The sequence below is a fragment of the Vanellus vanellus genome (assembly GCF_965231255.1).
Source record: "Vanellus vanellus genome assembly, contig: HAP1_SCAFFOLD_263, whole genome shotgun sequence".
In the NCBI taxonomy this organism is placed as follows: Eukaryota; Metazoa; Chordata; class Aves; order Charadriiformes; family Charadriidae; genus Vanellus; species Vanellus vanellus.
The window spans coordinates 124,082-139,976 of NW_028126610.1; the positions used below are offsets into that span (position 1 = coordinate 124,082).

At 52.8% G+C, this 15,895-nt stretch overlaps 1 protein-coding gene across 1 annotated transcript in view; it reads right to left on the reverse strand.

Moving 5' to 3' along the window:
* Window positions 1-11,949, reverse strand: part of LOC309684899 (E3 ubiquitin-protein ligase TRIM36-like) — a gene marked incomplete at both ends in the record, with an annotated part of 62,225 nt that extends 50,276 nt beyond the window's left edge. The window contains one exon of the mRNA XM_082500738.1: window positions 11,914-11,949. Within this exon, the coding sequence (XP_082356864.1) occupies window positions 11,914-11,949 (36 nt within the window). The remainder of the gene's footprint in view (window positions 1-11,913) is intronic.
* Window positions 11,950-15,895: the final 3,946 nt, after the last annotated feature.

Here is a 15,895-nt window from a genome sequence, read left to right on the forward strand (position 1 = left end):
GGACCCACCACCCGGTGGGCCCTTTTATACCCCCTGAGTGGGTGTGCCACGCACCTCTTGTGACATCAGGGTGACATGTTCATCGCTGATTGACTGACCGTGGTGACACGGCAACCGCCAACCTCTGGTGGGGTGGCCATTAGCAGGGAGAGCTTCAAGCAGCTCAGGATGCTCCAAGCCCCGTCCAACCTGACCTCGGACCTTCCAGTCATGGACACACAGATTGGTTTGGCTTGGAGGAGACATTTGAAGGTCCATCTCGTCCAACCTCCCCTGTCTTCGGCAGGGGCATATTCCAGTAGAGCAGGTTACTCAACGCCCCATCCAACCGGACCTTGGATACATCCACTCAGACCCACAGAATGGTTTGCATTGGTTGAGTTGGATTTTTGGGTGGTTTGGGTTCCAACAGACCAGGTTGGTCCCAGCCCTGTCCAATCTGACCTTGAACCCCTCCAATCAGACTCATAGAAGGTTTGGGTTGGTTGAGTTGGATTTTTGGGCTGGAAGGTTTGGGAACCAGTAGAGAAGGTTGGTCCCAGTCTCATCCAGCCTTACGTTGGACACTTCCAGTCATAGACCCACAGAACGGTTTGTGTTGAAGGGGACCTTTGAAGGTCCATCCAGTCCAACCTCCCCATCATCGGCTGGGACACCTTCCAGTAGACCAGGTTGGTCCCAGCCCCATCCAACCTGACCTTGAACACCTCCAACCGGACCCAAAGAACAGTTTGGATTGGATTTCTGGGTGGTTTGGGATCCAGTAGACGGGGTTGGTTGCAGCCCCATCCAACCTGACCTCAGACACTTCCAGTCATGGACCCAAAGACTGGTTTGGGTGGGAGGGGACCTTGGAAGGTCCATCCTGTCAAACCCCCCAATCACTGCAGTGGCCGAGAATAAAAGTAGTGCCACGAGTGGGGCGGGTGCTGCTGCGTTATTGTATCTCATCCTATTGTATTATTTTATCTCTTTTGTTTATTTTGGTTTTTCCTTTATGGTATTTTATTTTATGTTATTTTATTTTGCTCTATTCATTTTATTTTTCTTTATTTTATTTTATTTTATTACTTTATTTTACTTTATATTTGATTTTACGTTTTACTGTATTTTCTTTTACTTTATATTATTTTACTTTATTCTCCTTTATTTTCTTGTACTTTATTTTCTTTTACCTTATTTTCTTGTATAATTTTATTTTACATTACTTTATTTTACTTTATTTTACTTATTTTTTTCTTTTTCTTTATTATATTAATTGTTTTTCTTTATTTTATTTTATTTTATTATATTCATTATTGTTCTTTATTTTATTTTCTTTATTGTATTTTTTTTACCGTATTTTATGGTATTTTATTTTTCTTTGTTATTTTATTTTACGTTATTTTATTCTTTATTTTACTTTAACTTTTTTCTATTATACTTCAGTTTATTCTATCCTATTCTATTTATTTTACTTTATTTTACTATTTCCTCCCCCCGTCCCCTCAGCAGCCCCACATTCCCCCCTCCCCGCCCTTCCCCCCCTCTCCCCTCTCCTCCCCCGGGACACGGATTTGGCCGTTCCAGACTGTCCAGGATGGGGGCAGGGGGAGGGGTCTTGGAACAGGGCAAAAAAAATCCCGTGGAGGGAAACCCGTGACCCCCCCGCAAGTACATCCCCCACCCCCCAAACCCATCCCCCACCCAAATACACCTCCAAAAATTACCCCCCACCCCCCCAATCCCATACCCCACCCCATGACCCCCACCCGAATGGGGGAGGGGGGGAGGAGGAGAAGGGGGCGGGGCCACGCTTGGTCCCTCCCCCAGTGGAAGTACCATGATTGGGGAGGGGAAGGGCAGAGGGGGCGGGGTCTGTGCTTATGAGGCTCCGCCCCCCCGAGGTGGGACTGGTCAGAGAAGCTGTCCCCGGAGGTCTGACACAGCAGGGACACCCTGGCTCCACACCTCCCCAACCCCACCATGTCTCTCCTCAGCCCCCTGGGACTCGCCTCCCTCTGCCTCCCATCACCCTTCTCCACCGCACTCTGCAGCTGGAGGTCACAGCTCCTTTGCACCAGCGCCCACTGCTTTCCTTAGAGACCGGGCGGCACAAAGGCAAAGAGGGATTCTTCCGAGTTCTGAACGAACAGAATGAAACTGATAAGATTTACCCTTAAACCAAAACACGCTCCTCAACTGTATGCCACGGACAAGCTGCCACCAATGAGCTTTAACTCCCACAAGGCATAACCGTAGAAGAAATGTTTTTGCCAGAAAACAAATGGAAAGATATGCACAACTAAAGAGTTTTCTAAACAGAGAATTCAAGAGACTACTGAAAGATTGGCGAGCTTTTAACTGCCTGAAGGTCAAAGCAGCACCGGGATTGTGGAGAGGTGTCTGAGTGGTGTAAGAGGAAAGGGAAGGGAAACCTAGGGAGCAATCGCAAGTGCTTCTGTGCAGATGCGCTGCTGGAAAGGTGCCTTCAGACATGGTCAGTTTAGTTCGGAGAGGTGGAAATGCGTGAAAGGTGAGGGGGATTAAATGCAGAGCCTGAGAGAGAGAGTCCTGACAATGCAAAGAGAGGGGAAGGTCCATAGCTCTCCTCTTGCACATCTTGCAAACTCTTCATATGGATCTTACGGGAGAACACTGACTTGTCATTAGAAGTCTTCACTTGTTTCAGCTGATGAGCTCGTGCTCATACACGTGTCAAAATGTCTCAGGCTTCCAGGCAGCGCTCCGCTGTCTGACCATCAGTACCCAGTGGTACCTCCAGAGGACCCCGTGTCTCTGAAGCACGTGCCTGGGCCTGGCCGCTGTCCCCGAGGAGCTGCTGGAGACCAGAGCCCCTGGGAAGCTGCAGCTGGAGCCTGGGCACCTACAGTGGCACCACTGTCCGTGTCCCTGTAACTGCATCCCACCCCAATTTTATCACCACTCTCTTCCCAGAAGATAAGTAAGAGAGAAAAGGAAGGAGAGATTTATGGGTTTTAAGGAAAACTAAAACTAGAAATGAAGCTCTAGGTTATTCTTAGTTTAAAAAAAATAAACTCAGCATTGGTGACAGTTAAGACTTTGCTTGAAACTTTTGAAATCCTGCCTTCGCACGGGTGTGAATTTGTAGTTCATATTCACTGTACGTACACGTAACTCACCCAAATCCGACTGCTTGTCGGCACTTGCATGGTTTCCGAAGGCACACACACTGACACTGACTATAAGGAAATGATCAGGTATCTATTTCCTGTGAGTGCCCAGGCCACAGTTGTGTGAGGCATTGCACAAGCATCCAAAATCAATGCACCGCTGCGGCAAAGGCCGACAGCTTCCTGGGCTGCATTAGGAAAAGCGTTGTCTCCAGCTGGAGGGAGGTGATCCTTCTCTTCTCCTCAGCACTGGTGAGGCCACATCTGCAGTGCTGTGTCCAGTGCTGGGCTCCCCAGGGCGAGGAAGCTCTTGACCTCCTAAAGGAATTCCAGCAAAGGGCCCCAAAGCTGATTTAAGGGGCTGCAGCATCTTTCCTAGGAAGGAAGGCTGAGAGATCTGGGGCTGTTCAGTCTGGAGAAAAAATGGCTCAGGGAGACCTTATTAAGGTGTCTCAATGCCTGATGGGAGGGAATGAAGGCAAGGGAGCCAACTGTACCTCAGGAGTTCCCAGTGAGTAGACTCGGAAGGTTGTCAAACCCTGGAACCACTGGAACACTGCAACCGCCCAAAGAGGTTGTTAACTCTCCACCAATGGAGATCTTCCAAACCCTCAGGAGTTCCCAGTGAGCTTTGAATTTTGAGGGTGGCCAAACACTGGAACAGGTGTCTCAGAGAGGTGGTGGAGTCCCTAATAACGGAGTTATTCAAAACCCACCGAGAGAAGGTCCTGAGCAACCTGCTGTAGCTGACCCTGCCTCAGCTGGGGCTTGGACTACACGGTCTCCAGAGGTGCCTTCCAACCTCACCCATTCTGTGAGTGTAGAGGACAAAAGTAAGACAAAAAAGAAATGAGAACAGATCCCCTTGGCCACAAACACCTTGGTCTCCTGTGGAGAGGACCTGTGATGAAGAGAGGAAACTTATAATGAGGAAGGAGTAGCAGAGATGGAGTGTTATGCACTGACTGTAATCCTCCATTTCCCATCCCTCGTGTGCCTCTCCAGGCGGGAGTGAGAAGAAGAAATGCAAATGCAAATGAAGGAGTAATTTGAGCCTAGGGGAAAAAAAAAAAAAAGTGGGGTGGGGGAATGGTCTAAAATATTTAGTCATAGTTTCTGACTATCCGAGTCTACTTGACTTGGCAATGAACTGATAATTTGTAAGTGATTTCCCTGTCTTTGTTTTGACCCATGATCATCTTTCCCCTCGTATCATCTTGAGGAGGGGGAGCGAGTGAGCAGCTTGGTTGTTGTCTGGCTGCTGGTCACGGTTAACCCACCAGAGGACCGCATCAGGACTGCTGTGCCCGGCATGGGGCTCCCAGCACAAGAAAGAACCTGGCAGACTGGAGCGAGTCCTGCAGGACAAGGAGACCCCGAGAGAGCTCAGAGCTCCCTCAGGGCCACACTACACGTCAGTAGGAAACTGGTTTCCATTCTGTTAGTACTGGCCGTGGAGCTGGGTATCACTGAGCCACAGGGGGAGGACAGAGGTGACTGTGCAGAAAGGTCCCTTGTCAGGGTTGGGGTGTACGGTCAGAGATGGCAATGGCCGGTGTGTGGACTGGCCTGGGATAATTTTCCTGGGGCAGGATCTCTGGGGTGTCCAGGAAACATGGCACAGGCCAGGCCCCTCTCTTTTGAGCTTTTTCTTCCTTGCTCCCTTCACCGTCAGCCCTGACTGGGACCGCTGGCTGTCCCTACCCTGCACGCTCACACAGCTCAGCTCCACACTGGCATTTTCCTCTCCCGGGCTCTTTCCAGCCCAGCCCAGCAAAGCAGCCCAGTTGGGACTGGCCCCCCAGCACTGCCCACCGCAGGGGGCTGCAGAGCTCTGGGCGTTCGACCACAGCCCCAGTCTCTCTGAAGGGCACAGCAGGGCTTGGGGGGCAGAGAGAGGTCTCAGCCTTCCCATCAGCCCCCGGCTTGTGCTTGCAGGGACGGCACAAGGAAACAGAGGCCACTCACTCTCAGGCTCTTCTGCATTCGTATTGTAGAAGATGCTCAGTCCCCACAGCATATAACCTCTTCTCTGCCCCGACCAAACCAACTCTGCAGGACAGCACGACTGCCCTGGGCTTCCTCAGGCAGTTCCTGTATCTCCTATCCCGTATTATAGCAGCTTTCCAGTGTGTGAAGGCCGCCTACAAGAAAGCTGGAGAGGGACTATTTAAGGGGGCATGTAGTGATAGGACGAGGGGTAATGGCGTCACACTGGAAGAAGGCAGATTTAGATTAGATCTCAAGAAGAAATATTTACTATCAGAGTGGTGAGGCACTGGAAGGGTGGATGGCACTGGAGGCACAGGAAAGTTGTGGCTGCCCCATCCCTGGAACTGTTCAAGACCAGGCTGGATGAGGCTTTGAGCAAATTGGTCAAGTGGGAGGTGTCCCTGCCCATGGCACGGGGGTTGCAACTAGATGATCTTGAACATCCCTTAACAGCTATGATCTCTCCAGACTCCCTTCCCTCTTCCTGCTGGCTCTCCGCTGACTCCCATGGAACTGCAGAGTCCTTGTTTGTGGGTACCCTGACACAGTGCTTTACTTTTGAGGCACTTCACCTTTGAGGGTGTTTTGCTTTCTGCGTCTCCATTCACTCCCAGCTCAGGACACCTGGCCAGTCCCCATCCTCTTCCGACCCTCCAAATTCATTTCCAGAGAGACCTGTACATTGCCATCCGTCCTGTCATACAGGACGCAGCCTGAGGATGTAATTGGGAGCTCATGCACCACCTTCTGCCACTGGACACCAAGCAGAGAGCCTGCAAAAACAGAACTCTTGGTACAATAGAACCCAACCGTGTGCTTAACCCCAAACACAGGAAGAACACAAAGAGAACAGATGCTTTAAGACAAATGCTTTCAACATTTGGTAGGGAGTAACTTTGGAGTCCAGGCTTCGGGCACTGCACCCAGGAGATGCCCTTTTATTGCAGAGCTGCCGTTGGACAGTGCTTGTCTAACCCAATACTGTGCAAGGGTCAGACACAACATTATAAAGCCAGAGAAGTAGTATAAACCTACAAAATGGTCTGTAAGTGGCATTATCACAAGGGAAAAATCAATACACCTGGCTTAAGATAAAGTCTGGAAAACATGCAGAGAAGGGGAGAGAGTTTATTGTTGGTGGAACAACGTCCATTGAGCCAGTTTCCATAGGCCATCCTTGAGCTCCTGGTTCCTCATGCTGTAGATGAGGGGATTCACTGCTGGCGGTACCACTGAGTACAGAAATGACACCACCAGTTCCACGTACTGGGAGGAGATGGAGGGGGGCTTCAGATAAGCAAACATTCCAGTGCTGAGAAAGAGGGAGACCACGGCCAGGTGAGGGAGGCACGTGGAAAAGGCTTTGTGCCGCCCCTGCTCCGAGGGGATCCTCAGCACCGCCCTCAAGATCTGCGCATAGGAAAAGAGAATGAAAACAAAACACCCAAATGCTAAACAGGCACTAACAACAATAAGGCCAGCCTCCCTCAGGTAAGCATCTGAGCAGGAGAGCTTGAGGATGTGGGGGATTTCACAGAAGAACTGGTGCAGGGCATTGCCCTGGCAGAGGGGCAGTGAAAATGTATTGGCCGTGTGCAGCACAGTATAGAGAAACCCACTGCCCCAGACAGCTGCTGCCATGTGGACACACGCTCTGCTGCCCAGGAGGGTCCCGTAGTGCAGGGGGTGGCAGATGGCAACGTAGCAGTCGTAGGACGTGACAGTGAGAAGGGAAAACTCTGCTGAAATGAAAAAGAAAAAGACTTGTGCAGCACATCCTTGGTAGGAGATGACCCTGGTGTTCCAGAGGGAATTGGCCATGGCTTTGGGGAGAGTGGTGGAGATGGAGCCCAGGTCAAAAACAGAGAGGTTGAGGAGGAAGAAGTACATGGGGGTGTGGAGGCGGTGGTCGCAGGCGATGGCGGTGATGATGAGGCCGTTTCCCAGGAGGGCAGCCAGGTAGATGCCCAGGAAGAGCCAGAAGGTCAAGAGCTGCAGCTCCTGTGTGTCTGCGAATGCCAGGAGGAGGAAGTGGGTGATGGAGCTGCTGCTGGGCATTTGCTTCCTCTGGATATCTGTGGGTATATGTTAAGGAGGAAAAGGCAGTACTGAGTCAGACCAGACTTCTCCCAGCAAAGTGTATTGTGTGTCTCTTTGCAGCCCCACATTCAGACTCCCTGTCCAGGAGCACCTCTCTGCAGCTCCCTCACTTGAGCTCCGGGTTTTGCTGGCTGAGGCTGCCACTGGGAGCTGGGACTCTGTAATGGGCTCCCGAGGAGTCCTCCTTGCTGTGTAGCAAGAGGAAACTAGGACCGCAGGGCGATCTCCAATTAAATATACTCGTGATATGTCAAAGAGCTTTTCAGCATTGTTGTCTGAAATTTGCCCAACTGCACAGACAGTGAGAGGGGATTTTGTTTTCTTTATCTTGTTCTGGTTGCACCTGCCACCTTTCAGAGTGGTTTGGGATGGCTGAAATCCCTGACATTTCTAATGCACTCCAGGTGAAGTCTTGTGGGTGCTGAGAGGCAAAGGGACGGTCTCTTAGTGCAGAGAGAGGAGAGCTGTTCTGCCCATCAGCCCTCTTCTCCACTGCCCTGTGCTGGCAGCTTGCAGCTGGAGGAGGATCCCTCTCAGGTGTTCCCATCAAAAGAAGCAAGACACTGCGGAGAGGAGAGGAATCCAGGTTCAATGGGCAGATATACAGACACATTGCCTTTTCTCATCTCTCTCCTCCCAGACTGGGACCAGGAGGGATCATTGCAGCTGCCCACGTACAGCTGCCCAGCAGCATTTCCCTGGCCTGAGCACTGAGATGTCTTCTCCACGTGGATCCGAGGGAGCACAGAGAGACTACGGGAGAGCTGTGCCCTTCTGGAGAGCACCCTGCAGCCCTGCAGGACTCCCCAGGGAAATAGTTAATGTTCTGAAGTTGCCTGGAGGAGACCTGGGCGCGTTGCTGCCATAGACACGACTGCAGAGCAGGACCCAAAGGGTCGGCATCTGAACGGGAGCTGAATCTGCCACCCGCAACCCCCACCCCCTGCACTGACTCAGTGTATCCAATGGAGAGGACATGGGCAGCTCAGGCAGGAGGGGCGGCAGTGAGGTGCCACAATGCTCCTGACAAGGGAGGAGGGACATGCAAAGCAGACGGCAATCCGGGGTTCGTCCTTTGCTGGGCTCTGGCTGCTGCAGGGACAATGCGTGCCCGAGACCCCATGGGCTGGAGGGCAGAGCTGTGCCCCGGCTGGGAACGGAGACCAGGCAGGAGCTGCCCAGGGGAAGGTGTCTGTGCTGCAGGGACAGCACGGACGTGCCCACATCCCCCTCGCCAGTGTTTCAGGCAGCAGCTCCCTCTCACTCCCTGCCCGTGTCTCTGCTGCCAGCAGCCGTCTCCTGTCCCCGGCTCAGCTCCCGTCAGTGCTCACAAACCCCGTCCCACTGCTGTGCGCCCACCTCTGCCTGCAAACACCTCCCAGGGACGGGGCGCTGCCCAGGGGCATCTCTGAGTGTGCGAGGACTAAAGACCAGTTCACAGCAAACCTGATGTGGCTGCAAAGGGGAAGGTGCTGCTGAGTTGGTGTGCTGCCCAAGAGGTCCTCTGAACAGTGGCATGAGGTAGAGCTGACCCGTGCTGCACTCTCTTGAGAGCAGAAGCACCATGCCCTGACCTGCTCATCCCTACCTTACTGTGCTGGGGGGCACTCCTTCCACCCACAGCTTCTGCCCACAGCGCTGTGGGAGCTCCCCGGGCAGGCGGAGAGCTGACCCTGGCAGGCGGCAGAGTCCCTACCCCGGCACACAGCCCCCGGGGTGCAGGGACCCTGCTGGAAAGGGCAGCCCTGCCCACCCCTGCCTGCACACCTGTCTTCAAACCCCAGAGCCATCCCTGGGAGAAGGCAGCTGACCTTCACTGTCCCTTTGAAGGTGCAGCAGGGCATCCCTGCTCTGGAGCACAACATCCTTCTCCACACCAGACAAGCCAGGAGAGCTGTCCTGACAGCTCCTATCAGCCATGGCATGTGCCAGGTCCAGGAGACACTGCCAGGAACTCATCCGCATTACCCCACAGCCAGAGACTTACCATGTGAAAGGCTGTGAAGATCTCTCTCCCAGAGAGCTCTCAGCTATAGGAAAGACGCCCCAGACTGCCCTTATCTCTCTCTCCCTTCTCTTGTCTGCCCTCGCTGCCTGCAGGCAGTGCCCTCAGCCCTGCTGCGCTGTGCAGAGGAGCTGCTCCTGGGCAGAGCTGTCTCTCTGCAGTGCTGCCCGCTTGCCAGGAGCTCCCTCCGTCCCAGCAGCCCGGCCCAGCTCAGCAGCAGAGGACCAGCCCACGGTGGCACCGTCTCTGTCCCCTCTGGGCTCCCTCAGAGATGTCCCTGGGGCTCCAGGGGAACCTGCTGGGAAACCAGCTGAAGTCATGTACTCTCCCTCAGCTGGGCAGAGACACTTCTTTCCAGCAGTGTCATTTCCCCTGTCAGAGACAGAGTTAGGTCCAAGAATCTCTTCTTCTTGTCCCACTAGGTGACAGCACACCCAGGCAGTGAAAGGCAGGAATTTCATGTTCCTCCTATACCCATGCAAAGCACCGGTGACACAGATGTAGGAAGACAGTTGTAGGAAGCTGATGGAGCAATTCAGAGGGACGGGGCAGCATCTGGGGTCATCATTTTGGAGGCTGCTGGGGCATGCCTTTGTCCAGCTGAAGTGTCAGTAGATGCCCACCTTTAGGACATGAAGCCTGATCCTGCTCATGATGTCCAGGGCAGCCTATAAAGGTATTCCTCTGAGCCAATGGAGCCATTGCCATCAGGGGAGCTGAGTCTCTCTCTCCCATCTCCACCAGCTATCTTTAGCAGACCTCCTTTGGCACCCATGGCCGGTTTCTCACAGACACCCCTACAGTGCCTTACCTCCTTCAGGGCAGCTGCTCCATTGGAAGGTGACCTACACCCTGTGGTGCTACGGGAGGTGCCAGGGCTCTCCAGCACAGCCGCAGGCAGCCAGCAGGGACAGCACAAGACCTGCAGGAACACGATCACCATTCAGAGCAGCCGTGTAACACACCCCAAGAGAACCTCAGGGACGTTCAGTGCTTTTGTTGAGGCAGCTGCAGTGAGGCACTGTCCCATCTCCATCCAGTAGATGTAGGCAGTGCTTCTCCCACAGCCTTTAGTCACTCCTTTGATGATGCAATCAAGGAATAGAGAAATGATTTTCCCAGTGTTGTTGGATCACGGGATGTACATCGCCAAGGACATTTTCAAAAGAACCTTCTCCTTCCTGGAGATCAGCTTCCCCTGCACCACAGGCCCTGCAGGGCTGCAGAGACGTCCCAGACAGCAAAGCCCTCTCCTGCCACGGCTGCACAGCCCAGCCCTGCGTCTCTCTGGTCCCGAGGGTTTGCTCTCCTTTGGGTCACCTCATTTCTGCTTTCCATTGCCATCTGCCACCCACCCCTGCATGCTCTGAAGAGAACCTTTGCCTTGCATGGGACCTTGGGCACTTGGTACTGCCTTTCTTTGTTACACATCTGAGCTTGGTCCTGGTGCATTGGCTGAGGTCCAGCATATCTGCTCTGACTTATTAATTAGGCAGGACTTGATAGGATGAGGGGGAATGGCTTCACACTGGAAGAAGGTAGATTTAGATTAGTTTTTAGGGAGAAATTTTTCACTTTGAGAGTGGTAAGGCACTGGAACAGGTTGCCCAGAGAAGGTGTAGGAGGTCCTGCCAGCACATCCACCAGCTCCTTCAATACTCTGGGATGAATCCCATCAGGCCCCATGGACTTGTGAACATTCAGCTGATACGGCTGTTCTCTGACGGTTTCTGTCCCACAAATGGAAAGTCTTTGTTTGCACACTCGTGGCCCTCTGACTCAGGGGACCGGGCAGCCCAAGCTCTAGATGGATGATTAACAAGTGAGGCAAAAAAAAGCATTGCACACCGCTGCTTTTTCTTCATCCCTATTAGTCAGATCACCATCTTCAACAACTATCGGTCCAATGTTTTCTTTAGACCCCCTCTTACTATTAACGTACTTAAAAAAGCACTTCTTGTTTTATAGAATGGTTTAGGTTGGAAGGGACCTTGAAGATCATCAAGTTTCAACCCCCCTGCCATAGGCAGGGCCACCTCCCACTAGACAAATTTGCTCAAAGCCCCATCCAGCCTGGCCTTAAACACCTCCAGGGATGGGGCCTCAACAACTTCTCTGGGCAACCTCTGCCAGTGCCTTACCACCCTTAAAGTGAAAAATTCCTTCCTAATATTTAATCTAAATCCACCCTCTTCCAGTTGAAAGCCATTCCCCCTCATCCTATCACTACATGCCGTAGTATAAAGTCCTTCCTCAGCTCCCCTGTAGGCACTCTTTAGGTACTAGAAGGGGCTATAAGGTCTCCCCAGAGCCTTCTTTCCTCCAGGCTGAACAACCCCAACTCTCTTAGCCTGTCCTCATAGGAGAGCTGCTCCAGACCACTGATCATCTTCAGGGCCTCCTCTGGACCTGCTCTAACAGGTCCATGTTCTTCTTATGTTGAGGGTGTCAGAGCTGGATGCAATATTCCAGGTGTGGTCTCACGAGAGCAGAGCAGAGGGGCAGAATCACCTCCCTTGACTTCTGGCCATGCTGCTTTTTATGGACGCCAGGATCTGGTTGGCCTTCTGTGTTGCGATCGCACATTGCTGGCTCATGTTGAGCTTCTTGTCAATCAGCACACCCAGGTCCTTCTCCTCAGGGCTGCTCTCCAGCCATTTTGCGCCGAGCCTGTATGTGTACTTGAGATTGCCCCGACTTGGCCTTGTTGGACTGCATGAGCTTGGCTTGGGCCCACCTCTCCAGCCTGTCCAGTTCCCTCTGGATGGCATCCCTCCCCTCCAGCATGTCTACCTCACCACACAGCTTGGTTTCATTGGCAAACTTGCTGAAGGTGCACTCGACCCCACTGTCCATGTTGCCAACAAAGATGTTGAACAGCACAGTCTCAGTACTGACCCCTGAGGACGCCACTCGTCACTGCTCTCCACTTGGACATGGAGCAATTGACCACAACACTTTGAGTGCGACTGTCCAACCCGTTCTTTATCAACTGAGTGGTCCATCTGTTGAATCCATGTGTCTCCAATTTAGAGACCAGGATATTGTGTGGGACAGTGTCAAACACTTTGCACAAGTCCAGGTAGATGACATCAGTTGCTCTTCCCTTGTCTACTGCCGCTGTAACCCTTTCGTAGAAGGCCACCAAATTTGTCAGGAATGACTTGCCCTTGGTGAAGCCATGTTGGCTGTCACCAAGCACCTCTTTATTTTCCATCTGCCTTAGCAGAGTTTCCAGGAGGATCTGCTCCATGATCTTGCCAGGCACAGAGGCGAGACTGACTGGCCTGTAGTTCCCTGGGTTTTCATTTTTTTCCTTTCTGAAAACAGGGGTTATTTTTCCCATTTTTCAAGTCAGTGGGAACCTCACCAGATTGCCACGACTTCTCAAATATGAGGGACAGTGGCTTAGCAACTTCATCTGTCAGTTCCCTCAGGACCCGTGGATGTGTCTGATCAGGTCCCATGGACTTGTGCACCTTCAGGTTCCTCAGGTGGTCTCGTACTTGATCTTCACCTACAGTGGGCAGTTCTTCATTTTCCAGCTCCTTGCCTTTGCCTTATGCATCATGGGCAGTGTGGCTGCAGTCTTTGCCAGTGAAGACTGAGGCAAGAAAGTCATTGAGGACCTCAGCTTTGTCTCTGTCCCGGGTGACCAGTTCTTGTGTTTCCTTCCAGAGAGGGCCCACATCTTCCCTAGTCTTTCTTTTCTCGCTGACATACTTAAAGAAGGGATTTTGTTTGTCTTGTTGTCCCTGGCTAGATTTACCTCTATCTGGGTTTTAGCTTGCCTAACCTGATCCTGGGCTGCTCGAACATTTTCTCTGTATTCCTCCCAGGCTTCCCGCCTCTGTTTCCACCCCCTATAGGCCTCCTTCTTACTTGTGAGCATGTCCAGGAGCTCCTTGTTCATCCATGCAGGCCTCCTGGCTTTTCTGCTTGCCTTCTTCTTTGTAGGGATGCATCACTCCTGAGCTTGGAGGAGGTGAGCCCTGTAATCCTGACCCATAGGCTCTCCATCAGCTCTTTGTGTCTCAAGGCTGTCCGGGGGGGGGGGGGGGGGGGCGTGTCACACGCTCACTCGGAATGGGGATGGCTTTCCTGTAGAGGGCCAGCGCTGCTCCTGCCCAATGCATGTAGCTGTGTGTGAGAGCCTTGGCCCCTCACCTAACTCCACAGGCCTTTATTTGTCCTTCAAGGGAATAACTGCCCCAAATTGGATGAGGCAATGTGAGAATGGTCTTGACACATCCATCATTATGGCCACTGGAGATCTAGTAAACCTGGCTGAGGAAAAGACAGAGGGAACCTGAGCTCTCCCTGTGGTACCCGACTCCATTTCATCAGGGGAATCCCTGCACAGGCTGCCCAGAACATAACCAACAGAGACAGGTTCTGTCCTCCTAAAAGTGGGTGAATGGTGGCATTTCATTTGGCCGAAGATTCCCCACCAGCCTCCAAGACGATGCCCCCAGATGCTGCCCTGTCTCTCAGTGTTGCTGCACTGGAGCTTACAGCCAGCTCCAGGTATCTTGGACTACCCCTGGAATTTCAGGTGTCCCCAGGTCTGTGCATATGACCATGTCCGTCCTGGCTGCCATCTCCACTAATTAGCATGGGAGCTGAGCCAAGGAGCTCCCATGCAGGTGTCTATTGTGGGGCCCCCTGTCATGAGGCCAGAGGATTCCCACCTCCTGTGGGCCTTCTGCCTCCACAAACCACCTTGATCCCACCCTTTCCCTTCCTTTATTCCTTTCCTAGCCATCCCACGGTAAGTCTTGCACAAGCCCTAGGAACCTAAAAGATCATTTACTCCAACCCCTTCATGCCATGGACAGGGACATCTTTCACTAGTTCAGGTTGCTTGGAGTTCCTGACCTTGGACACTTCCAGGAATGGGGCATCGACAATTTCTCTGGGACACCCGTCCCAGTGGCTTGCCACCCTCATCATAAACTATTTCTTCTTTATAGCCAATGTAAATCTACCTTCTTTCAGCTGAAAGCCATTGCCCTTCGTCCTGCTGCTACAGGTCTTGGTAAAAAGTCACGCTCTGTCTTTCTTGGTCTATGACCACTATGTTTTCATCTGCAAACCTTGTGGAGAGTGCCCCGAGATCGCCCAAGATGGGGTTTGGAGGCCTCAAGCACATTACCAGTATGTAGAGGCTGCGGGCTGTGGGCTCACTGGTGTGGAGACTGAGGACAGGACAGGAGAAGCCTGAGAATGCTTGCAGGGTGGTTTCAGAGCTGGTGGAGCTTTTCTTCCTGGTGCAAAACAGCATGAGAAAGAAATAATGTCACAAAGTCCAGACTGGACAAGAGGAGGAAGACATTTCCTTCCAAGGGCAGTGTTGTGCTGTAACACGTCACCCAGAAGGAGTCTGGATGAGCCCAGGGCATTGTGTTTCAAGGAAGAGCCCGGGAGGACAAAGAGAGAGCAGTCAAGGAAGGCGACAGGAAGGTGGGGCAGTCGGGGGGATGGCTACAGCCTGCAGGGAAAGAGGCACCGGTAAGGCGACACTGTAGGACAGCCTGTGGTGGAGATGACAGGGGGATGTGGCAAAGCTGGAAGCCCCCTGACAGAGCCAACCTCTTCACATCTCTGGTCATGGCTGCTGTCTCTGCCACTCATGCCCATGGGACCCATCAACACTACAAGCAACTTTCGACTTTGCCTCTGACTTGGAGTCCTTGAGAGGTTTCTGCAGGTTCTTCTCAGGTCTGAGGTTGATGGAGTCAGCACCAAACCCACCAGAGGGGTCATTAAAGTGCTGTGGGCTGGTGCTGTGCTGCTGAGCTGCGCCGGGCTCCTGGGACGGAGGATGCTCCCGACAAGTGGGCAGAGCCTGCAGAGAGACAGGTCTGCGCAGGAGCAGCTCCTCTGCTCAGCGCAGCAGGGCTGAGGGCAGTGCCAGGGGACCTCAAGGAGACGAGCGAGGCAGAGAGAGAGCTTCACGGTGGTCAGGACTGGGAGGAGGACCGAGAGCTCACTGGAGGAAGAAATCTTTGCGGCGCTGCACAGGGTGAGTCTGTGGGAGCAGGGCAATGCCGGTGGAGTTGCTGGAGGCATCTCCTAACGCTGGAATAACCCACAGCTTGTGGGGTCTGTACGGTGGGGAGAAGGAGGGGAGCTCTTGTTGGGAAATGTGAATATGTGTGAATGTGGGTGTGCAGGCAGGGGTGGGCAGGGCTGTCCTTTCCAGCAGGGTCCCTGCACCATGGGGGCTTTGTGCTGGGGCAGGGACTCTGCCGCCTGCCAGGGTCCGCTCTCCGCCTGCCCGGGGAGCTCCCACGGAGCTTCTGTGGGGAGAAGCTCTCTGCTCTCACCCTCTCCTGCTGTTGAGAGGGTGCTGTGTGTGTCAGGGCTCCTCTCAGTTCTACATAACCCCCAGAATATTTCTAAGGGGATGTCTCAAGGAGAAGATCAAGATCAAAGCAGAGATCAGTATAAGGATAAGGAGCTTTCCTGAGTCTGTCTTTTTATTTTCTGATTGTGGGAAACAGTAGCGGGGGATCAGGAGGAAAGGGTAACTTGAAAAGGAGCTTTCAAGTTTTAACAAGTTACTGAGACTCCTGAACTGCCACTCTGTGTGATCGGTCGGTCTGCCAGGAGCCTGGTAAAATGCCTTCAGCAAATCCTCTCCCTATGGGCAGTGCCAGCA